This window comes from Hyla sarda, chromosome 4, assembly GCF_029499605.1.
Source record: "Hyla sarda isolate aHylSar1 chromosome 4, aHylSar1.hap1, whole genome shotgun sequence".
Classification (NCBI taxonomy): Eukaryota; Metazoa; Chordata; class Amphibia; order Anura; family Hylidae; genus Hyla; species Hyla sarda.
The window spans coordinates 325,734,797-325,759,634 of record NC_079192.1 but is presented as its reverse complement, the minus strand read 5'-3'; the positions used below and the strand labels follow the sequence as shown (position 1 = coordinate 325,759,634).

At 42.2% G+C, this 24,838-nt stretch overlaps 1 protein-coding gene across 3 annotated transcripts in view; it reads right to left on the bottom strand.

Annotated features, from left to right (window-relative positions):
* CFAP43 (cilia and flagella associated protein 43) overlaps positions 1 to 24,838 on the bottom strand; it is a 108,311-nt gene that overhangs the window by 14,818 nt on the left and 68,655 nt on the right. For 2 of the 3 annotated variants that reach the window (XM_056574986.1, XM_056574988.1), the window contains exons 24-32: positions 22,564 to 22,770; positions 21,217 to 21,306; positions 20,367 to 20,447; positions 15,580 to 15,705; positions 15,227 to 15,346; positions 13,761 to 13,868; positions 5,434 to 5,520; positions 5,267 to 5,355; positions 4,975 to 5,182 (exon numbers count right to left, since the gene is read on the bottom strand). In XM_056574986.1, coding sequence (XP_056430961.1) covers positions 4,975 to 5,182; positions 5,267 to 5,355; positions 5,434 to 5,520; positions 13,761 to 13,868; positions 15,227 to 15,346; positions 15,580 to 15,705; positions 20,367 to 20,447; positions 21,217 to 21,306; positions 22,564 to 22,770 — 1,116 coding nt within the window. The remainder of the gene's footprint in view (positions 1 to 4,974; positions 5,183 to 5,266; positions 5,356 to 5,433; positions 5,521 to 13,760; positions 13,869 to 15,226; positions 15,347 to 15,579; positions 15,706 to 20,366; positions 20,448 to 21,216; positions 21,307 to 22,563; positions 22,771 to 24,838) is intronic. The other variant, XM_056574987.1, reaches the window with a different exon arrangement.

Sequence of the window (24,838 nt, the reverse complement as noted above, 5' to 3'; positions counted from 1 at the left end):
GAGTATATTAGAATGGTATATAACTTTGCCTCATGCTCCAATTCCCCCATAAAAGGTTAGCTCCGGAGTATTCCTTTAAAAAATCTTTACCTTTCCAGTACTTATTAGCAGCTGTATGCTACAGAGGAAATTCTATTGTTTTTGAATTTCTTTTTTGCGTTGTCCACAGTGACTTAAAGATTGCTTTTGCTATTGCTTTAAAAATTCTCAGTGCAATTGTGCTCTATAGCCACTAGATGGCAGTGGTGTTTAAAACTTTTAGCACTGTGCACATCTAAGTTCTTTGATCCGACTACTAGTGTCTGTATCTCAGACAACTGAATAATAGAGAGCTAGAATTGAAGAAGAAGTATAATATAGGCGTATAACCCGAAATATAGAAAGGAATAGAGTAAATGTAAAGAATACAAAGAAAGAATAGGTTGAAAGTCTCGTCCGCATGGTCCGCTAACTTGAAAAGAAACATCTCAGGGGGGGTTGGTTAGATCCCATGGGTGCCAGATTAGATTGAATTGAGTCACTGAATGGTCTACTATGGCTGATAAATATTCAATTTGTCATCGTTTTCCTTTATTTACACTATAAATAAACAATTATTAAAAAAAAAAAGACTACTGAATGATAGATTGTATGCCTACTGCTGCTGTTCTGTTAACATCAGTGGTATTTTAATAGCTGGAACTATGACACAGTGTTGGGCTAAGACATTTATCTCCTCTCTTCCTGACGTTTCGCCATTTTAAATGGCTTTTTCAAAGGTATGAGGCATGTCAGAGTAGCCGTCTCCCGGCTTTTTATAGACTCACTCATTATAATATTTTATTGTTAGACGTCCTAAACAACCAATCGTCCGTCGTGGAAATTATTGTGATGTCATTTTAGGATACACATAATTTACACAGCTGCCTATCATGCTGTCTGTGCAGCGCATGTCTGTGGACTTTAAAGGGGTACTCTGGTGGAAAACTTTTTTTTTAAATCAACTGGTGCCAGAAAGTTAAACAGATTTGTAAATGACTTCTATTAAAAAATCTTAATTCTTCCAGTACTTATTAGCTTCTGAAAACTACAGAGGAAATGCTTTTCTTTTTGGAAAACAGTGCTCTCTGCTGACCTCATGACCACAGTGCTCTCTGCTGACGTCTCTGTCCATTTTAGGAACTGTCCAGAGCAGAATATGTTTGCAATGGGGATTTTCTCCTACTTTGGACAGTTCTTAAAATGGACAGAGGTGTCAGCAGAGAGCAGTGTGTTCCAAAAAGAAAATAATTTCCTCTGTAGTATTCAGCAGCTAGTAAGTACTGGAAGGATTAAGATTTTATAATAGAAGTCATTTACAAATCTGTTTAACTTTCTAGCACCAGTTGATTAAAAAAATAAAAGTTTTCCACCGGAGTACCCCTTTAACTTTCGGGTATCTCGTATATGTATTCTGCGCATATGCCATTCTTATTAACCTATTAATTACCCCTCACATCTAGGTATGGTCTGCGCATGATTGCTCATTCCAGCGCATGTCTTTGGACTTAGTTTATTTAGCTAAATACACTCCAAGAACCTTTTTGGACTTCATCCTTTTCCTTATGCTCCGGTACCACTGCGCATGTTTTCGGACTTGTAGTTATTTCGATGTCCTCCGTTATTTTTCTTATCTTACTGTATCTGTACTTATATTTTATGATCTTATCAATATCCTCCGATATCTATATACTATAAAATGTGATTACCACTATGTCCAGGAAAACATGCCAGGTATATGACTAGCAATTATTAATCTGAGATTGGCTTGATGTACCTTTGCCAAAATATTGATATATTATATATAAAATTCAATATCTCTCTTTATTAACCACATAGATTAAGTGTATCCTTTTCATTCCCTTTAATTATTCCATGTTATTATGTGTTCAAATTATTTATGCTGACAAACTGATCTTGTTCATTAGCTAAATCATATTTTTTTTTTCTATTTATTTTACCTTTTGTATATTCTAAACATTATCATAATTATCATATTGTTTTCACACAAGCTATATATTATTTAGGTCTCATATCATTGGTTATTTAACCATTGCTATATTGTTGTTTATTATAGATCACATCTCTCTTTTTGATCTGATAAGTATAAATTTCAATTGAAATAGATAAATTAGCATTTTTTTTGTATATTGGTTGTTTTAGCTTGTTATTTATTAATGAAATGTATTGTCTTTTTAATACTCTGACATTAATCCACTGTCTATTTGCATAGCTGTTTCAACTGATTATATAGTCATTCTAGGAATGCTGAAAATGAAAATTCCTCATTTAGTCCTTTGGGACTACGACTGTCTAGTCTATAGAACCAACGCGTTTCTTCCTTTATTAGAATTTTATCAATATCTCCTTTCCTTTCACTTATTTTAATCTTTCTAAGTCCCCAGAATTTAATAGCAAACTTATCTTCTATATGCATAGTTATCATGTGATTGGCCTGGGGTGTATCAGCGCCTGTACGAATCGTACTTATATGTTTGCTTACTCTTTTTCGGAGTTCTTGAGTCGTTTTCCCTATATATAACTTGGGACATGGACACTGTGCTATATACAGTACAGATCAAAAGTTTGGACACACCTTCTCATTCAGAGTTTTCTTTATTTTCATGACTATGAAAATTGTAGATTCACATTGAAGGCATCAAAACTATGAATTAACACATGTGGAATTATAGACATAACAAAAAAGTGTGAAACAACTGAAAATATGTCATATTCTAGGTTCTTCAAAGTAGCCACCTTTTGCTTTGATTACTGCTTTGCACACTCTTGGCATTCTCTTGTTGAGATTCAAGAGGTAGTCACCTGAAATGGTTTTCACTTCACAGGTGTGCTGGTGTGGAGGAGGAGGTGTGATGGTGTGGGGGGGCTTTGCTGGTGACACTGTTGGGGATTTATTCAAAACTGAAGGCATACTGAACCAGCATGGCTACCACAGCATCTTGCAGCGGCATACTATTCCATCCGGTTTGCATTTAGTTGGACCATCGTTTATTTTTCAACAGGACAATGACCCCAAACACACCTCCAGGCTGTGTAAGAGCTATTTGACCAAGAAGGAGAGTGATGGGGTGCTGCACCAGATGACCTGGCCTCCACAGTCACCGGACCTGAACCCAATCGAGATGGTTTGGGGTGAGCTGGACCGCAGAGTGAAGACAAAAAGGGCCAACAACTGCTAAGCATCTCTGGGAACTCCTTCAAGACTGTTGGAAGACCATTTCAGGTGACTACCTCTTGAAGCTCATCAAGAAAATGCCAAGAGTGTGCAAAGCAGTAATCAAAGCAAAAGGTGGCTAGAACCTAGAATATGACATATTTTCACACTTTTTTGTTATGTCTATAATTCCACATGTGTTAATTCATAGTGTTGATGCCTTCAGTGTGAATCTAAAATTTTCATAGTCATGAAAATAAAGAAAACTCTGAATGAGAAGGTGTGTCCAAACTTTTGGTCTGTACTGTATATAACGTTTTTTGTTCCACAATTCACAAAATCCCAAATTACATATTTTTTCTGATCAGTTGGATTTATAAAATCTTTGGTTTTGGGTAAAAATTTGCAGTTATTACCATGTCATGGTATGGGACTCCTCAGATAATTTTTTGGGTGGCTATGTACAAGTAAATCAGGCACATTTATTTCCCCCTCTGATATATTAGACTCTGTCTTGAGCCTATTTTAACCCTCAGTTCGGGGTCTGTCATTAGGATATGTCAGTGTGTTTTTAGTATTTCTTTTCTTTTTTGTCTTGTCCACAGTGCTCTTTGCTGACACCTCTGTCCGTGTGATGAACTGTTCAGAGCAGCATAGATTTGCTATGGGGATTTTCTCCTGCTTTGGACAGTTCCTGATAAGGGAATCAGGTGTCAGCAGAGAGCACTGTGGACAACACAAAAAAGAAATTCAGAAAGAAAAGAATTTCCTCTGTAGCATATAGCTACATAAGTACTGGAAGGGTAAAGATTTTAATAGAAGTCGTTTACAAATCTGTTTAACTTTCTGGCACCAGTTGATAAAAAAAAATGTTTTCCACCGGAGTACCCCTTTAAAGGGGTATTCCGGCTTTATACATCTTATCCCCTATCCAAAGCATAGCGGGGGGATAAGATGTATGATCCCCATCATGCCCCCTCCCAAAGACATGAATGGAGGGGCGTGGCGTAACGTCACGTCCACATCTTGGCACAGAATGGCAGGGGCTGCACCGAGATTGTGGGGGTCCCCAGTGGCGGGACCCATGCGATCATACATCTTATCTCCCTATCCTTTGGATAGGGGATAAGATGTATAAAGCCAGAATACCCCTTTAATCTATGGGCTCATATGTATATGATGGTTTACTGGACGGTATACAGAGGACAGTGTAGTCCATGGAGATATTATTCAATTAAACTGAATATCTACTGCAATGTGATGGAAAAATGCTGTTATGGATGCTGTTAAAGTGTGTATATGCTATATTTACATGGGGCTGCTATGGGGCTCTTGGAGAGAGGGGCCCCGTCCTGATTGGTCCCATTACTTCTGCTAAGAAACTGTGCAGGACTCCTCTTCCCAGGAAGCTGCATTGTCCACATATAAAGGGTGAGGGTATTGATCCCTGGTTTTAAAATCAGATGCCACAATATGAGGCTCATTTTGATCTTTACTATAGGTCTCCCTTACTTCTATGTATGCCACTTGGGCTGTTAGCTTACCAATAGCTACGATTACATGTAGTATAGGTAATTCACAAATTGTATGTGAATTAAACAGGACGGGGTAGATGATGTAAAATGTAAATCATTCTTAAAGGGGTATTCCGGGTTTATAGATCTTATCCCCTATCCTTTGGATAGGGGGATAAGATGAATAAACCCAGAATACCCCTTTAATACCTCATTCAGTTCACATGATTGGCAGTTTTACTGTACATGCTTGGTATTGTTACATACTTGCTGTTCATATTCCATCTTTGATCTCCTTGCCAGACAGAAGCGCTCCCAAATTGCAAGATCCAGTCCTTCTGGCATATGAACCGGATCATCTAATTCATCCATTGCTTTCATTAGCTGAACATTTGAGTCATTATGAGCTTTTGCAGATCCTGGCCGATCACCAAATGGCACCTCACTTTCTGTCTGAGTCCTAAGTCGCTGAACTCTACAACAAGGAACATAACTGAGCTATTCCAGGCATTTATAGTACCAGTTCAACCAAAAGAAACCTTTCCTATAATAGCCATACCTTGGTCTTTTTTTGTACAATTTATAAAGCTGATCCACGTGGTGAGCTTGAACATCAGAAAATTCCTTCTTGAATCCACGATCTAACAACTAAAACCAGATCATCTGTAACATTATCAATACAGGAAATATGACTTAAGTTTTCATACTTAACAGACTTTTTTTTACCTTATCTTCTGCCACTAGGTCATCATAGGACTCCCTGAAAGATTCCACTGCAGCTTTGAAAGTCTTAACTAAGTCTGATGTTTGATTCTGCAACAGAAAAATAGTAATAGTTAACATCATCCTACCATTTGCACTATTGTAACTGCAAATAAAAAACATGTTATTTATACTTTTAAATATAAATACTGTGGGAGATTAGCTCAGTAGAGTCAGGCAAAAAGTGCCATATAGCAGTCAGGGACAGTAACACAGACGTAAAGGTTTAAACAGGGCTTATCCTCTTTTTTTATTTTATAAAGAAAATAACAAATACAGCCTTCACACTCATAAAAACACAAAATAAATCCTGCTTGTCCAGAGATAACTATACAGAAATCATTCATGTCTATACAGGTGGCTTGCTACCAGCCACCCAAACAAAGTAGACAACAAATGTGTTACTCACTCTAGTCACAATGTTCCCATTTAAAGACTGCAGCCTTTAGGATTTAAATTCACATCAGAGAGTCAAGTTCCTCACAGCTTCAGCTTTCAGACACAGTTCCACCTAGTTTGAAAGTTTAGTAAATAGCTGTCTTCAGCACCCGTGATGATCTGTCCACACTAAAAACCTGGATTGGCCCAAGAAGGGGATTAGAAGCCCCACTACCAACCTGCGGTTCATTCTATTAAAGTCCAGGCCCGATAACAGGACAAGTCCTCAACAAGCTTGCCAGGGATTCTATCTGTTTCTGGATTTCCCACATCTCACCTGGCTTCACCTGGACTAGTGGGGCAAAAAAGTATTTAGTCAGCCACCAGTTGTGAAAGTTCTCCCACTTAAAAATATGAGAGAGGCCTGTAATTTTCATCATAGGTATACCTCAACTATGAGAGACAGAATGAGAAAAAAATCCATAAAATCACATTGTCTGATTTTTAAAGAATTTATTTGCAAATTATGGTGAAAATAAGTATTTGGTCACCTACAAACAAGAAAGATTTCTGGCTTTAACAGACCTGTAACTTCTTATTTAAGAGTCTACTCTGTCCTCCACTCGTTACCTGTAGTAAAGGCACCCGTTTGAACTTGTTATTAGTATAAAAGACACCTGTCCACAACCTCAAAAAGTCACACTCCAAACTCCACTATGGCTAAGACCAAAGAGCTGTCGAAGGACACCAGAAACAAAACTGTAGACCTGCACCAGGCTGGAAAGACTGAATCTACAATAGGCAAGCAGCTTCGTGTGAAGAAATCAACTGTGGGAGCAATTATTAGAAAATGGAAGGCATACAAGATCACTGATAATCTCTCTCGATCTAGGGCTGCACGCAAGATCTCACCCCGTGGTGTCAAAATGATCAGATGCAGATGATGCAGAGAGCTGGGACCAAAGTAACAAAGGCTACCATCAGTAACATCCTACACCTCCAGGGACTCAAATCATGCAGTGCCAGACATGTCCCCCTGCTTAAGCCAGTACATGTCTGGGCCCATCTGAAGTTTGCTAGAGAGCATTTGGATGATCCAGAAGAGGACTGACAGAATGTCATATAATCAGATGAAACCAAAGTAGAACTTTATGGTAAAAACTCAACTCGTCGTGTTTGGAGGAGAAAGAATGCTGAGTTGCATCCAAAGAACACCATACCTACTGTGAAGCATGGGGTGGAAACATCATGATTTCAGGCTGTTTTTCAGTAAAGGCACCAGGATGATTGATCCGTGTAAAGGAAAGAATGAATGGGGCCATGTATCGTGAGATTTGAGTGAAAACCTCCTCCTTCCTGTCACGATTCGGCTGGCTGGAGGTGGATCCTCTGTGCCAGAGAGGGATTGGCGTGGACCGTGTTGGTGGACCGGTTCTAAGTTGCTACTGGTATTCACCAGAGCCCGCCGCAAAGCGGGATGGTCTTGTAGCGGCGGTAGCAACCAGGTCGTATCCACCAGCAACGGCTCAACCTCTCTGACTGCTGAAGATAGGCGCGGTACAAGGGAGTAGAAAAGAGCAAGGTCGGACGTAGCAGAAGGTCAGGGCAGGCAGCAAGGATCGTACTCAGGGGCAACGGAAGGAGGTCTGGAACACAGGCTAGGAACACACAAGGGAACGCTTTCACTGGCACAATGGCAACAAGATCCGGCGAGGGAGTGCAGGGGAAGTGAAGTATAAGTAGGGAGTGCACAGGTGAACATACTGATTAGACCTGCTGCGCCAATCAGTGGCGCAGTGGCCCTTTAAATTGCAGAGACCCGGCGTGCGCGCGCCCTAAGGAGCGGGGCAGCGCGCGCCGGGACAAGACAGACGGGGAACGGGTCAGGTACGGGAGCCTGGATGCGCATCGCGAATCGCATACCGGCTGGGAGAGATATTGCAGCGCACCCGGTCAGCAGGTCTGACCGGGGCGCTGCGAATGAGAGGATGCTGCGAGCGCTCCGGGGAGGAGCGGGGACCCGGAGTGCTCGGCGTAACAGTACCCCCCCCCCTTGGGTCTCCCCCTCTTCTTGGAGCCTGAGAACCTGAGGATGAGACTATTGTCTAGGATGTTGTCCTCAGGTTCCCAGGATCTCTCCTCTGGGCCACAGTTCTCCCAATCTACCAAAAAAAAATCTTTTACCTCTGACAGTCTTGGAGGCCAGAATCTCCTTCACAGAGAAGACGTCAGACGAACCGGAAACAGGAGTGGGAGAAACAACTTTGGGAGAGAAACGGTTAAGGATGAGTGGTTTAAGGAGAGAGACATGGAAGGCATTGGGAATACGGAGAGAAGGAGGAAGAAGGAGTTTGTAAGAGACAGGGTTAATCTGGCACAAGATTTTGAAAGGACCAAGATAGCGTGGTCCCAGTTTGTAACTGGGGACACGAAAGCGGACATATTTAGCGGAGAGCCATACCTTGTCTCCGGGACCAAAAATGGGGGGAGTTCTTTTTTTATCAGCAAATCTTTTCATCCGGGATAAAAGAGAATTTTGGGTTTCTTTCCATATGGTGGAAAGATCACGAGTCACTTCATCCACAGCGGGCAAACCAGAGGGCAAGGGAGTAGGGAGGGGAGGAAGAGGGTGACGGCCGTACACCACGAAAAATGGGGATTTAGCAGAAGATTCGGAGACTCTGAAGTTGTATGAGAATTCGGCCCATGGTAGAAGATCTGCCCAGTCATCCTGGGGGGAGGAAACAAAATGCCGTAAATAGTCACCCAGGACCTGATTACTTCTTTCTACTTGCCCATTGGATTGGGGATGATAAGAAGAAGAGAAGTTTAATTTGATCTTGAGCTGTTTACAGAGGGCCCTCCAGAATTTAGACACGAATTGGACGCCTCTATCCGAGACGATATGCGTGGGCAAACCGTGAAGGCGAAAAATGTGTACAAAAAATTGCTTTGCCAACTGAGGCGCTGAAGGAAGACCAGGAAGAGGAATAAAATGTGCCATCTTGGAAAATCGATCAACGACCACCCAAACAACTGTGTTGCCACGGGATGAGGGCAAGTCCGTAATAAAGTCCATACCAATCTGTGACCAAGGCTGCTCAGGAACAGGCAGAGGATGAAGGAGACCAGCAGGCTTCTGGCGAGGAGTCTTATCCCGGGCACAGACAGTACAGGCCTGCACGAAATCAACAACATCAGTCTCCAGAGTCGGCCACCAATAAAAACGAGAGATGAGTTGCAAGGATTTTTTGATGCCCACATGGCCTGCGAGGTGGGAGGAGTGTCCCCATTTGAGAATCCCGAGATGCTGGCGTGGAGAAACGAAGGTCTTCCCTGGAGGAGTTTGCCTGATGGAAGCTGGAGAAGTGGAGATCAGACAGTCCGGAGGAATGATGTGTTGCGGAGAGACCTCTACTTCAGAGGCATCAGAAGAACGAGAGAGGGCATCGGCCCTAATGTTCTTGTCAGCAGGGCGAAAATGGATTTCAAAGTTAAAACGGGCAAAGAACAACGACCACCTAGCCTGGCGAGGGTTCAGTCGTTGGGCAGACTGGAGATAGGAGAGATTCTTGTGATCAGTGTATATAATAACTGGATATTTTGATCCCTCCAGAAGGTGCCTCCATTCCTCAAGCGCCAATTTAATGGCCAGTAGTTCTCGATCACCAATGGAGTAGTTTTTCTCCGCCGGAGAGAAGGTCCTAGAAAAAAACCCACAAGTAACAGCATGCCCGGAAGAATTTTTTTGTAGAAGGACAGCTCCAGCTCCCACAGAGGAGGCATCTACCTCCAATAGAAAGGGTTTAGATGGGTCAGGTCTGGAGAGCACGGGAGCCGAAGAAAAGGCAGACTTGAGATGTTTAAATGCGTCTTCCGCTTGGGGAGACCAGGACTTAGGATTGGCATTTTTCTTGGTTAAAGCCACGATAGGGGCCACAATAGTGGAGAAGTGTGGAATGAATTGTCTGTAATAATTGGCGAACCCCAAAAAACGTTGGATAGCACGGAGTCCGGAGGGGCGTGGCCAATCTAACACGGCATAGAGTTTATCTGGGTCCATTTGTAGTCCCTGGCCAGAGACCAAGTATCCTAGGAAAGGAAGAGATTGACATTCAAAGAGACATTTCTCCATTTTGGCATAAAGTTGATTGTCCCGAAGTTTCTGAAGAACCATGCGGACATGCTGGCGGTGTTCTTCTAAGTTGGCAGAAAAAATCAGAATATCGTCCAGATAAACCACAACACAGGTGTATAGGAGATCACGAAAAATTTCATTAACAAAGTCTTGGAAGACGGCAGGGGCGTTGCACAGGCCAAAGGGCATGACCAGATACTCAAAGTGTCCATCTCTGGTGTTAAATGCAGTCTTCCATTCGTCCCCCTCCCTGATGCGGATGAGATTATAAGCACCTCTTAAGTCCAGTTTGGTAAAGATGTGGGCGCCTTGTAAGCGATCAAAGAGTTCCGAGATAAGAGGTAAGGGGTAGCGGTTTTTTAACGTGATTTTATTAAGTCCGCGGTAATCTATGCAAGGGCGTAGGGAGCCATCTTTTTTGGACACAAAAAAAAATCCAGCTCCGGCAGGAGAGGAGGACTTGCGGATAAACCCCTTTTTTAAATTCTCCTGGATGTACTCCGACATGGCTTGAGTCTCTGGAGCAGACAGAGGATAGATTCTGCCCCGGGGTGGAGTAGTACCCGGGAGGAGGTCAATAGGACAGTCATAAGGCCTGTGAGGAGGTAAAGTCTCTGCTTGCTTTTTGCAAAAAAACATCAGCATAGTCCATATAAGCCTTAGGAAGACCAGATACCGGGGGAACCACAGGGTCACGACTGTGAGTACGGGGAACCGGTTTAAGACAGTCCCTGTGACAAGAAGTACCCCAGTTCTTGATCTCTCCTGTGGACCAATCAAGGGTTGGGGAATGGCGTTGAAGCCATGGTAATCCAAGAAGAATTTCTGAAGTGCAGTTGGAGAGGACCAAAAATTCAATTTTTTCGTGATGGGGTCCAATGCACATTAGAAGAGGTTCCGTGCGGTAACGCACGGTACAGTCCAATCTTTCATTGTTAACATAATTGATGTAGAGGGGTCTGGCGAGACTTGTCACCAGGATGTTGAACCTGTTGATGAGAGAGGCCAAAATAAAATTTCCTGCAGATCCGGAATCCAAGAAGGCCATAGCAGAGAAGGAGAAGGTAGAAGAAGATATCCGCACAGGCACAGTAAGGCGTGGAGAAGCAGAGTTCACATCAAGAACTGTCTCATCTTTGTGCGGAGTCAGCGTACGTCTTTCCAGGCGGGGAGGACGGATAGGACAATCCTTCAAGAAGTGTTCGGTACCGGCACAGTACAGGCAAAGATTCTCCATGCGGCGTTGTGTCCTCTCTTGAGGTGTCAAGCGAGACCGGTCAACTTGCATAGCCTCCACGGCAGGAGGCACAGGAATGGATTGCAGAGGACCAGAGGAGAGAGGAGCCGAGGAGAGAAACCGCCTTGTGCGAACAAAGTCCATATCCTGGCGGAGCTCCTGACACCTTTCGGAAAAACGCATGTCAATGCGGGTGGCAAGATGAATAAGTTCATGCAGGTTAGTAGGAATTTCTCGTGCAGCCAGCACATCTTTAATGTTACTGGATAGGCCTTTTTTAAAGGTCGCGCAGAGGGCCTCGTTATTCCAGGATAATTCGGAGGCAAGAGTACGGAATTGGATGGCGTACTCGCCAACAGAAGAATTACCCTGGACCAGGTTCAGCAGGGCAGTCTCAGCAGAAGAGGCTCGGGCAGGTTCCTCAAAGACACTTCGAATCTCCGTGAAGAAGGAGTGTACAGAGGCAGTGACAGGGTCATTGCGGTCCCAGAGCGGTGTGGCCCATGACAGAGCTTTCCCAGACAGAAGGCTGACTATGAAAGCCACCTTAGACCTTTCAGTAGGAAACTGGTCCGACATCATCTCCAAGTGCAGGGAACATTGCGAAAGAAAGCCACGGCAAAACTTAGAGTCCCCATCAAATTTATCCGGCAAGGATAATCGTAGGCTGGAAGCGGCCACTCGCTGCGGAGGAGGTGCAGGAGCTGGCGGAGGAGATTGTTGCTGAAGCTGTGGTAATAGCTGCTGTAGCATCACGGTCAGTTGAGACAGCTGGTGGCCTTGTTGCGCTATCTGTTGCGACTGCTGGGCGACCACCGTGGTGAGGTCGGCGACAACTGGCAGTGGGACTTCAGCGGGATCCATGGCCGGATTTACTGTCACGATTCGGCTGGCTGGAGGTGGATCCTCTGTGCCAGAGAGGGATTGGCGTGGACCGTGTTGGTGGACCGGTTCTAAGTTGCTACTGGTATTCACCAGAGCCCGCCGCAAAGCGGGATGGTCTTGTAGCGGCGGTAGCAACCAGGTCGTATCCACCAGCAACGGCTCAACCTCTCTGACTGCTGAATATAGGCGCGGTACAAGGGAGTAGAAAAGAGCAAGGTCGGACGTAGCAGAAGGTCAGGGCAGGCAGCAAGGATCGTAGTCAGGGGCAACGGCAGGAGGTCTGGAACACAGGCTAGGAACACACAAGGGAACGCTTTCACTGGCACAATGGCAACAAGATCCGGCGAGGGAGTGCAGGGGAAGTGAGGTATAAGTAGGGAGTGCACAGGTGAACATACTGATTAGGCCTGTTGCGCCAATCAGTGGCGCAGTGGCCCTTTAAATTGCAGAGACCCGGCGCGCGCGCCCTAAGGAGCGGGGCCGCGCGCGCCGGGACAAGACAGACGGGGAACGGGTCAGGTACGGGAGCCGGGATGCACATCGCGAGCGGGCGCCTCCTGCGTCGCGAATCGCATCCCGGCTGGGAGAGATATTGCATCGCACCGGGTCAGCAGGTCTGACCGGGGCGCTGCGAATGAGAGGATGCTGCGAGCGCTCCAGGGAGGAGAGGGGACCCGGAGCGCTCGGCGTAACACTTCCATTAGCAAGGGCATTGAAGATGAAACGTGGCTGGGTCATTCAGAATGACAATGATCCCACATACACCGCCAGGGCAACGAAGGAGTGGCTTAGTAAGAAGCAATTCAAGGTCCTGGAGTGGCCTAGCCAGTGTCCAGATCTCAACCCCATAGAAAACCTTTTGAGGGAGTTGAAAGTCCGTGTTGCTCAGCAACAGCCCCAAAATATCACTGCTCTAGAAGAGATCTGCATGGAGGAATGGGCCAAAATACCAGCAACAGTTTGTGAAAACCTAGTGAAGACTTATAGAAAACGTTTGACCTCTGTCATTGCCAACAAAGGGTATATAACAAAGTATTGAGATAAACGTTTGTTATTGGCCAAATACTTATTTTCCACCATAATTTGCAAATCAATTCTTAAAAAATCAGACAATGTGATTTTATGGATTTTTTTTTCTCATTCTGTCTCTCATAGTTGAGGTATACCTATGATGAAAATGACAGGCCTCTCTCATCTTTTTAAGTGGGAGAACTTGCACAATTGGTGGCTGACTAAATACTTTTTTGCTCCACTGTATGCTTTTGAAACCTAGTAGCTATATACCACAGGTACAATACATATAGTTAATATTTTTTTTATAGTTTATATATAATTTTTTTGTGATTTTTGTTACTATTCACATGAAAAAAATCTGCATATTTTTGAGTAAAATAGGACTTGAGCAAAACATTGCCACTATGTTCTCTAAAAGTGATCTTACTGATGCTACAAAATTTATGTAAGCAGGGATCTCAAGGACCAAGTAAATGCTATCTACTCCTGAAAAACAATAATGTAAAAAATGAAACTCTAAAACTATAGGTAGTATCCATTGGACAGCTGGGACTACCTTAGGCTTTGTTATACAATCATGTGCAAATAAATAGCTAGAGTTCTACTTCTAGAGTTCTCCATGATGACAACAAATCCCACCTTCTGCTTCCGTTTCTTGTCCATGATCTGGTTCAGTTGTGCCGCTCTGATATTTATCTCTTCTTCAATGAGAATTGAGAACAGGAGATTGCTGATTTTCAGTTCCTCCTGTTTAATAAAATTTTTACATGTTCATTATAAAAGCCAACCTCATCCATTGTAGATTCGCACAACCTTTTTACTGACAAAGCTGAGCATGTACAAAACACATGTTAATGGTTAATGCTAATAATAGAATCAGCTCCATGAGAAAAGAGTTGTGGGTGAGGAGACCAATGCGTAATGGGGGGAGGGGGGGGGGGCGGCTGTAGTCACTTGTAAGTTCTGCAGTGATGAGTAAAGCTGTACCCCAATCTGTGGCTCTCAAGCTGTTCCAAAACTTTAACTCCCATAATGCCTGAAACTCTCCAGACATGATAGGAGTTGCAGCTTTGCAACATCTAGGTGATCGAGGGTGGGTGAGGATGAGGGTCCTAGTAGTCAGATTATCACCAAAAAAAATGGCTTATTTAAAAGGCTCGGGCCTATTTTTGGTCCCAGTCCGGCCCTGGCAAAGGGGGGGAGGGGGGCCCAGGGCAGTATTTTGCACCGGGGCCCTGTGGTTTCTAGCTAGGCCCCTGCAGCAGCCAAAACGGATTGTATAAACTATACATGAAGTATACAGCTTTCAGTTCGATTTCTCTGTCAACAATCCTCTCCATGTAATCTATAATATATATTCCATACAGAAACTGCAGAGTATGAACAAAACCCTACATAAAGGGCAAGGGCTACACTGCGACTTTGTTTAGCACTACAAGACTGATTTTAACTACTGAGCCACAACTGCAGTCTAGGGCAATAAAATGGAATCTATGCAATCTTGTGGACTACAGTTGTCACTCAATAGATAAAATCATTTTTGTAGTACTACAAAAAGTTGCATTGCTTTTGACCTTTCATAAGACAATTTTAAAAGGGTACTCCGCTGCTCAGCGTTTGGAACAAACTGTTCCCAACCCTGGAGCCGGCATCGGGAGCTCGTGATGTCATAGCCCCGTTCCCTCCTGACGTCACGCCCCGCCCCCTCAAAGCAAGTCTATGGGAGGGGGCGTGATGGCTGTCACGCCCCCTCTCATAGACTTGCATTGAGGGGTGGGGTGTGATGTCATGAGGGGGCGGGGCTATGACATCACAAACTCCCGGCTCCAGCATTCGGAACAGTTTGTTCCAAATGTTGAGTAGCGGAGTATCCTTTTAAGGCGCACATAGCCTTTGAGTAAGAATGCATCACTTTGCTTTTTGTGCATATTGTGGGGTATCTTGTAATGAACAGAAAGCTCTATTTCTTTAATGGAAAGCAAAACTGGATCATTCTGTACCAGAAGGCTTATATAAAGTCTAAGGGGTGCATAAGTTACATGTTCACCTTACATGTGTCAAATTTAGAGAAACGAAAAGGCACGAGTGGTAATAATGTATATTACCTGATAGATGACCATTTCACAATGCACCTTTTTTTCAAACAGTTTTGTCAAAATCTCATCAAAAGCAAGTGTGGTCTCCATGATAGATACCTGGATCTTTTTCATTTCTGCCTCTAGTATCTAGAGGAAAAGGAACAAATGAATGGCTCAAACAAGACAATACATTTTCCATTCTTGATCATTAGATACCTGCACACAGGTATATGGTCAAACTGCTTTTAGCTCCAGATAGTATACAATCCATGCCAACTTATGTTAGAACAGATTCAGATGTGCAATCGCTGTGATGTGTGAACCCAGCCATTGGCTGGATATGAAAATAGAATCATTAATATTCCTCATTCTTTTCTTACCTTCCTATACTTTTCCTTCTCCTCATTGAGCTCCTTAAATTTTTTATCATATTCCTTGAACTGCTTTTTTTCCTCTTCAGTCCATTCAGTCTCAGCTTTGGACAAAAAACCTGGTTGTGTGACCTCCTGAATGATATAAAGGATAAGGTAATAGATTTATTCAGATCATACTATAGGCAATATAGATGTTTTTTACATTGTATATGAGGGCACATCAATTCAGTGTTATCTGTAGAAAAAAAATTGCTTATTTATGTATTCTTAGGGTACGTTCACACGCGCGGATTTTCGCAGCGGATTTAGCTGCGGATCCGCTGGTGAAGGCCCCGCTCTATGCTGGCTTTACGAGCAGACACAGTGCAGCGATGTGTGCAGCGTACTCGCACATCGCGGCCGCTCTCCCTGCTCTGAGCTAGACAGAGAGCTCCCGCCATGTGCGAGTATACTGCGGCTCGCACATCACAGGGTGTCTGCTGGTAGCGGCGTATTGCCGCTAAAAGCAGGCACATGTAAAGCCAGCATAGAGCGGGCCTTCACCAGCGGATTTGCAGCGTAAAATACGTTGTATATCCGCTAGTGTGAACGTACCCTATGGGTACGCTCACACTTATTTTTGCTGCAGATCTGCTACAGATTTTGCTGTCCATTGACTTCTATGTGTAGCAAAATCTGGTACAGTAAATCTTCAGCAGATCTGCAGCAAAAATATCCACATGTGAACGTACCCTAATGTAGGGTCAAATGTGCCATATTTTGCCGCATATATGCTGCTGCATATTTTCCTAACCATTGAAGTAAATGAGTAGCAAAATATGCAGCTAATTTTGCTACTCATTGACTTTATTTGGTTGGAAAATACGCAGCAGCAAATACGCAGAAAAATACGGCACGTGTCACCCTTAGGGTATATTCACACGTACAGTATCTTGCGCATATTTGATGCATGGTATTTGAAGCTGCAGATTTTATGCTGCAGATTTCAATGTAAACTAAATGACTGAACACAGCATCAAACCTGCAGCTTCAAATACTGCGCAGTTAATATGCAGAGAATACTCTTTGTGTGAATACACCCTAAGGCTAAGTTTCCACTTGTTTTTTTTTTTTTGCGTTTTGCCCCCCCACCCCCCAAAAAAGATGCCAAAACAGCCCCCATGGCACTTTTTCTTTGAAAAAACACTGCAGCCAGATGTTAGCTGTAAATCAATGAAAATACTTTGCGTAGTTTGGTGTTTTTTTTTATTATCCTTTTGGCGTTTTTTCACTCTTTTTCAGCTCCTTGGCGGTTTTGCAAAGTCGCAGCATGTTGAGCCTCTGGCGTTTTTTCCCCTGGAATCGTATTTTGTGCATAGAAGTCTTTGAGAGAAAAAAAATCACCAAGAAAAACGCTGTATGGGGTTTAACTTTGTCATTTTTGCAGGGGATTTTTATTCTCTTTTGGACATTAGCGATCCCAAAAAGTGATGGAGATACCTTTTTTAATAACATTTCGTAGGGTACCATTAAAAAAATAATAATAAAAAAGATACAGTAGTGATGGAAAAAATAGTATTTAACGAAATTCATCTTTTTCATAACAACATTTTTATAAATTTTTAAACAGGGATCAATTTATGTGGGCGGGCAGTGCACAAAAAATTTAGCTGACAATAATAAAAATTTAGAAAGGGGCCATTTAAATGTAAAAATAATATAATTATTATAATTAAATTTGTTAAACTTTTTATTAATAATGTATTTTAATAATGTGCTGAATAAAGTGTGTGTGTGTTTTAAACTTTTTTCACTTTTTTTTCTTTATTTTTTACATTTTTTAGGTAGTACTACTACTCCTAGCATGGAACGCCCTTTTCCGTGATGGGAGTAGTAGTACATGTACTAATTGACAGATCACCCAGGGTGTCACTCCTGACACCCATTGCGATCCTCCTGTATAATGTATAGATGCGGCCAGCCGCTCTTCTATGGTCCCCTGCACTGACGTATATATACACCTATTCATATTTCCCGTAGAGAGCTGTGATTGACCAGATGGTTCCAGCCAATCACAACTCTGTGGGAAATATGAATAGGTGTATATATACGTCAGTGCAGGGGACCATAGAAGAGCGGGCAGCCGCATCTATACATTATACAGGAGGATCACAGCGGGTGTCAGGAGTGACATCCACTGTGATCTTTCCTTAACTGCAGGTACTACTGCTCCCAACATGGAGCACACTCTGCTCCATGCTGGGAGCTGTAGAACCTGCATTTATAGACAGATTGTAACAGGTGTCAGAAGTTACACTTGCTGCTATCTGTCTATTAATGCAGGTACTACAGCTCCCAGCTTGGAGCAGAGTGCGCGCCATGTTGGAAGAAGTAGTAACTGCAGTTAAGGACAGGTCACAGTGAGTGTAACTCCTGACACCCAATGCAATCATCCTATCTATTGCAGAGATGCAGAGCGGCTCTCTACAGTGCTCGCATCGCTGCATTAAACTCCAGCCGGCCAGTGATATGAATAGAACATCACTCATTCATATTTCCCTCTGAGAGCGGTGATTGGCTGAAACCATCCAGCCAATCATGACTCTGGGCAGAAAATTTCTATTCGCATCACTGGCCAGCCGGAGTATAGTGCAGAGATGCGAGCGCTGTATAGAGCCGCTCCACAGTTCTGCAATAGATAGGACGATCGCATCGGGTTTCAGGAGTGACACCCGGGGCAATATGTCTATTAGTACAGGTACTACTACTCCCATCATGGAACAGTCTGTTCCATGATGGAAGTAGTAGTACTACCTAAAAAAATGAAAAAAATACATTACTAATAAATAAAAAAATAATTATAAAAAATATCTTATTTTTACATTTAAATGGCGCCTTTCTAAATTTTTATTATTGTCGGCTACCTTTTTAGTTGCCTGACCGCCCACATAAATTGGTCCGTTTAAAAATTTATAAAAATGCTGTTATAAAATATAAAATATGTCATTAAATACAGTTTTTTTCCATTCCTACTGCATCCTCTTTTTTATTTTTGATACCCAACAAATAAAAAAAAAAATGCCAATGGGGCCAAAAATGCAATTTCCACTCAAATGCAAAAACACCAGAAAAAGCACCAGATGCAGGAAATCGACCTGGCATTTTTTTTCACACCAAAAAACGCAGCACAAAAAAACAAGTGGAAACTTAGCCTTAGGGTAAGGTCACATATGCCGTATTTTGCTGCATATTTGCTGGTGCATATGTAATGACTGGTTCTGTCCGCACCCATAGGGTTAATTCTGCATAGCTCTGTTTTTTATGTTGGTTACTGGGACAATGCCCTGAGCTGCTTGGGTGTGGTTGGGGTTTCTTCCCAGCCTATCTGCACTCTGGTTTCCTCTATCAATTAGGATTTTCTTTTCACCTACACTGTCATATATAACCAAGTCCCTTTCACTAGTACTTTGCTTGTGAAAGTTACTAGTTGACTGAAGCTAGCACTCCTTATATCTCTATTGTCCATTTTGGTATTCTGATATTTTGGCTTGGTTCTTAACTTCTCTTCTGGTATTTGCATTGTTACTTTGCTATCTCTTGTTACCGACCTTGGCTAGACTGACTACGATTTGACTGTGTGTTTGTGTTACTGTATCTCTGTTAGTTTGTGTGCCTAAAGCTGTTCCCCGACTCCTATTGAATTGTAGTTTATTATTTTGACTCTGTCCGAGAACGTAGTAGGAAGGGACTGTCCTCGTGGTTGTGTACCCGTTGTTTAGGACGGGTATGCAAGTAGACAGGGACAGTGGGTATGGGCAATATTAGGGCTTCACTCTATCCCTGCACAATGTGACAGCATATTTTTCTAGCCATTGAAGTCAATAGGTAGCAAAATATGCAGCTGATTTTGTTACTTATTGACTTCAATGAGTAGGAAAATATGCAACAGCAACAATGCAGGAAAATATGGCACATGTGACCCTACCCTAAAGGGACAAACCTCCCAATAAATATTCATAATCAGCCATTTTCATTAAAATATACAGATTAGAGGAGCACTGAGTAAGTTATATTAAATAGACAATAATCTTTTAGTGCAGAATATTTTTATCAGTAACAATATAACAAGCAAAGCATAGAAAATAGTCATCAGTTTGGTGACAGATACTGTCATCTGTTGTGAATTCTTTTACATTATTATGTATGTCAAAAGCTTCTATAAGTGGATTAAGCCCATAAACACTGACCCAAAGTGCTGAAGGGAGAATGGTAGAATAAAGTGCATTAGCAGGACATGCCTCGTATTATGTCACACCTTACCCATATTTTCATATTGTTGACCGAAGACGAACTTACTGACACAAATAATATTTAAGGGTAGGGTCACATGTGCCTCATTTTGAAACAGTAGATGGAGCTTGGAGGGGTATGGGAGCTAGCATAAGGGGATCTGGTAGGTGGTGATGTCATCCTGTAGTCAACAGGAAGTGAGAGTCTGACCTGTTGTTGAATCCATTAGGTACCATCACTAGTGCTACAGCGCCATTTTTTTTATTACAGCGCTCTATATGTGTCAATACTGTAATTTGCTATGACCAAATTAGAGCATTGACACATATAGATCGCTGTAATAAAACAAATGGCGCTAGTGATGGTACGTGTGCATGATAAAAAATTCCAGACCTTCTTCTTTAAGGCATATGGTCCCATGTAGGGGACAGGATACTATGTCATGAAACTGTAAACTAGCATTGCTCTTCTCTATTGTTATCTTAAAGATGATTTGTCAGAACAGAGGAATAACGAAATCTCACCATTCTCAAAATGTCTTCTTTCTTCACCTCCAAGACGCCTCCCATCATGTCATTCAGAGCTCGCTGTTTGGCATTATCTTCCTAAAGGAGATAAATTCATAAATCATTGCGAAGTCTAACAGGTACCAGTATGTCCCCTGAATTCATGTACTGGTATTTGCTTCAAATGGGAGAGAGGGATGGGTTAATGCTGACAACTTACAGAACTTTACTGAAGCCCCTGTAGTCGTTAGATTGTTGAATGATCTGCATGATCAGCATGTATCTAGTATCTGTACTTGAATTATATCTCATACTGGACTATGCAGGGGGCGTAACAACCCGGGAAATGAGTCCAGCTTCGTGCGCCACTTGTGGCACTTTCAAATGTATCTATTACCATAAATGTGATGCCATGTGCCAAATATGTGCCAATATTTTGGTGCATAATATTGGCATAAAAAAACTATTGAAACCAACTAAACTTAGACTAGACAGTATACGAGTGTGCCAGGTTTTTCATCTAACCTCACTTTGAAAAATTTGGAACATTTTGGACAATCTTGTTTACGCTGTCTAAGGAGTATACACTATTAGGGCATATTCACAAGGGTAAAACCTGGGTAATTTCTGATGTGGAAGCCATGCAGATTTTCACCTCAAAAACATTGTTGTTTTATCTTAACAACCATCTCCTATTGATTTCAATAAGTAGTGTAGCAAAAATTATGCAGAAAAAGAAGTGACATATTACAGTTCTCCTTTGAAATCCAACTGGAGACGATAAAAATCTAGCTGGAAAAACAACATAAAAAAGCAGACATCTTAGACATCTTATCTCCTATCCAAATGCGTCCAAATCTCCACTGACCTGTGCAGCCAAACGCTCCTCCTCTTTCTGCTTCGCTTGCAGCTCCACCTTTGCTTTTTGTTCTGGCGTTAAATATTTTTCAACTTTTATCTATGGCCACATAAAAAGTATGTAGTTAGGGGAACAGCCATAAATAGTCTGACAACACAAAGTGTATGTTGATATTTTTTCCATTAAAGGAGAAGTATCATATAAAAATACAGCGCTCAGACCCCCTGCGATCTAAAATGTATTATATAAGTTTTTTTTACATGATAATTGTCCTTTAAAGAAGATGCCATTTTATAAATACCCTGCCCTGAACTGTTCATACAGCCGACTGTCTGAATATGAGATAGCAACCATTTTAACTATTGAGTCAGTCAGTTCATCTTTATTGTGAGTACTTAAAAAAAAGTCACAATAGAGATGAACTGACAGACCCTTCTGGTTCCTTGCTCTCTCTAAGGAACCAGGAGGGCAGTGATGTAATCCATACACGTATTACCTGCAGAGTTATAATACTCCCCTGATCACACTGCCTGTCTTTGCTATGTGCTGTGTGCATATACTATAGTGTGCCGGGTGTAATACAGCCTGACAAGAATATGTTCTGTATGTAAAAAATAAACCCCTCACAAGGAGACAAACTTACTCTGCATCTTATATAATATGCTATAGTGTGAGTTTAGGGACAGAAGATCTATGTCACTGATCCATCACTTGCTGCACTTACATAGGACTCAAAAAAAATGTTCAGTGTGATAACAACTACTCCCCCTCTATCCCTGCAAAGCCAGTGGCATCATGGTAAATGTAGGATGCATTAGGACAGCCATATCAGAGAGGAAATACAAATCAAATGGCAGACAACCCATGTTTACCACATCAAGTAAAATAGGTATACACAAGGCATACACAAGAACCTCTACGTTTGTGTCTAATAATAGGCTATGCTGCTCTATATAATGACACAATTGTACAATTCTGGTATGCAGTAATGCCTGTGTTCCCATATTTTACACTTAAAGAGCTTCTGGCAATCTGTAGTTTAGAATGAGCTGGACATAATCAATCAGTTCTATTTAATATATACTTGTGACAATAAGAGCCTATGAATAGAACAGCATACTGCTTCCTAGGCTAAGGATTCACTTTGTTCTTATAATCATGAAATCAAGGGCACAAAGTGTGAATAATCCGGGTGCATGAAATCACTGGGGAACTTGGCAGTTTAGATAGAAATCCTCGAAATAGAAAGCTGACATTATGCTATGACGCTATTAAACCAAGGTTCTGATTTGTAAAAATGACAAAATACACTACACAATAAAACAGATAAAAGCGGTGTGAGAACATATCCATTACCTCTGAATCATCCACGGTGAGGGCTCTTTCTGGCTTTTCATTATCTGTAAATTTTGGTTCTAAAAGTTTTTCTTGTATATTTAACTCGGACATTATCTCATAGATTCTCTGATTCCTTTCGTTCACACGAGTCACTTCTTGCTCTTTCTGTCTGTACACCACTTCAAACTCCTTGTTGAAGCTTGTTTTCACATTATAGATAATGTCCTGCATGATAAAAGAAAATATTCACATGAGCTACTGTTTTAACCCCTGCCCAACTAAACTGTATTTGTCACTGGGCAGCTGAGGATGTATGCTATAGAGACTCATTAATAAGAACAAGGCACGTAAAGAAAATGAAGAACGGAGCACTAACCGGTATGTCATACGTCAGGAACACTTTTATTCCAGTTGCGGGCCTGAGGAAGCACAGTAGCACGATACGGTCCATTGCCCGAAGTACGTACTGCAACTCCGCTCCCCTGTTCACGATGTACCCGCAACTGGAATAAAAGTGTTCCTGACGTATGACATACCGGTTAGTGCTCCGTTCTTCATTTTCTTTACGTGCCTTGTGATTGAATATCCACTAACGTTGAAGCACTTCATACCTGATGGTTATCAGGACTGCACATAGAAGGAGTAGGAGACAGCTGCACGCTTACCTATAGAGCTGTAATCTGCCAAATGATAGCAGTGCTGAGACCTACTGCTCTGGATGTGGTATATTTTTAATAAGAACATTGCTGCCTCCAGCACCAGCGGATTATTGCCTCCAAATTTTTATGCTTTCTGTGTCTGGGCAAACATAGCTTGCTTCTGTCCAGATATACCAATCTTCGCTATATACACCATGGGGGGAGATTTATCAAACTGTGTGAAAGAAAAAAAAATAGAGTGATTTTCCAACAACAACCAATCACAACTCAGCTTTTACTTTACCAGAGCTTGTTAGCTGAGCTGTGATTGGTGTTGATCACACAGTTTGATAAATCTGGGCCCATAAGCATGAGTAAAATATTTCATTGCTAAGGTTGGAAACATTAGCCTTATTATGGGGATCACTATATTAGTGTAATATAATTTTATTGCTATCAACATATTGCAATACATATATTACTGAAGCATCTAAAAAGGCATTTATCGGAGTCCAGAATGAGATACTTTTAAGAATTGTTTTCATTAACACATTTAGCACTTTACTTCCCCCTTGACTTATTAGAGCAGTGCCACAGTAGGACCCTAAGAATTTGTTTGCAATCCTATGGTATTTGTACATCTTAAAAGGGTACTCCAGTGGCTTTACATGTACCTGCTCGGAGCGGCATTATGCCGTTACGAGCAGACACACTGAAGCAATGTGTGAGTACACCGCGGCAGCTCCCCCTGCTCCATGAGCTAGGCCGAGAGCTGCCGCCATGTGTAAGTATACTGAGCATGCATTCTGCGACTTGCACATTGCAGTTTGTCTGCTCGTAGCGGTGTATTGGCACTACGAAAAGCACATGTAAAGCCACCATGCAGCAGTCCTTCAGTGGCAGATCCGCAGCGTAAAATACGCTGTGGGTCCGCTCGTGTGAACGTACCCTAAGTGTTTTAAGTGTCTGGCTTTTCTGTATGTCATAAAAATTTTCTCTACTCTAAGATACTGTGGGTGTGCATATTCTATATGTGTTTTCTTTTTGTTAATAAAAGTACCCCTAAGAGTATGTTCACACTACGGATATGTCGTGGAATTCAGCGAGCAGAGTTTCAGCCTGGCAGCCGGCGGCATGGTAGGACCGCGCGGCACTGCAACGTCACCATTGACGGCTATGCAGTACTCACGTACTTCCACGCAAAGAATGAACATGTTCTTTCTTTGCGCTAAACAATTTCTTTTTTTTTCAATTGTAAATTTTTATTAAAGTTTTTACATACATAAACAATCCACATACAATATGTCATATGGACAGCAAAAATCAAAGACAAAGATAGTCAAAACAAGGGATGACCAAGTGCAATGCAGCATGACCTAGCAATAAGTACAGAGATCGGAGATATGTTACACGCAATACTCAGTGGGCAATCAGCCCATAAATAATAATAAAGGCACCTAGGTCAGACCACTGAAGGACTGTGAGAAGTTCACTCAGAACAAAGGAAAACAAAATCACATAGGTGAGACTAACAAAGACAAGAACAGGACATCACAAGGAGGACAAGGGAAATAGAGGGAAGGGGAGAGAGATAGAAAATTAGGACACTATGAAGAAAAAGAGGGAGGGGGAAGGGGTAGAGAGGGTGAGGACGG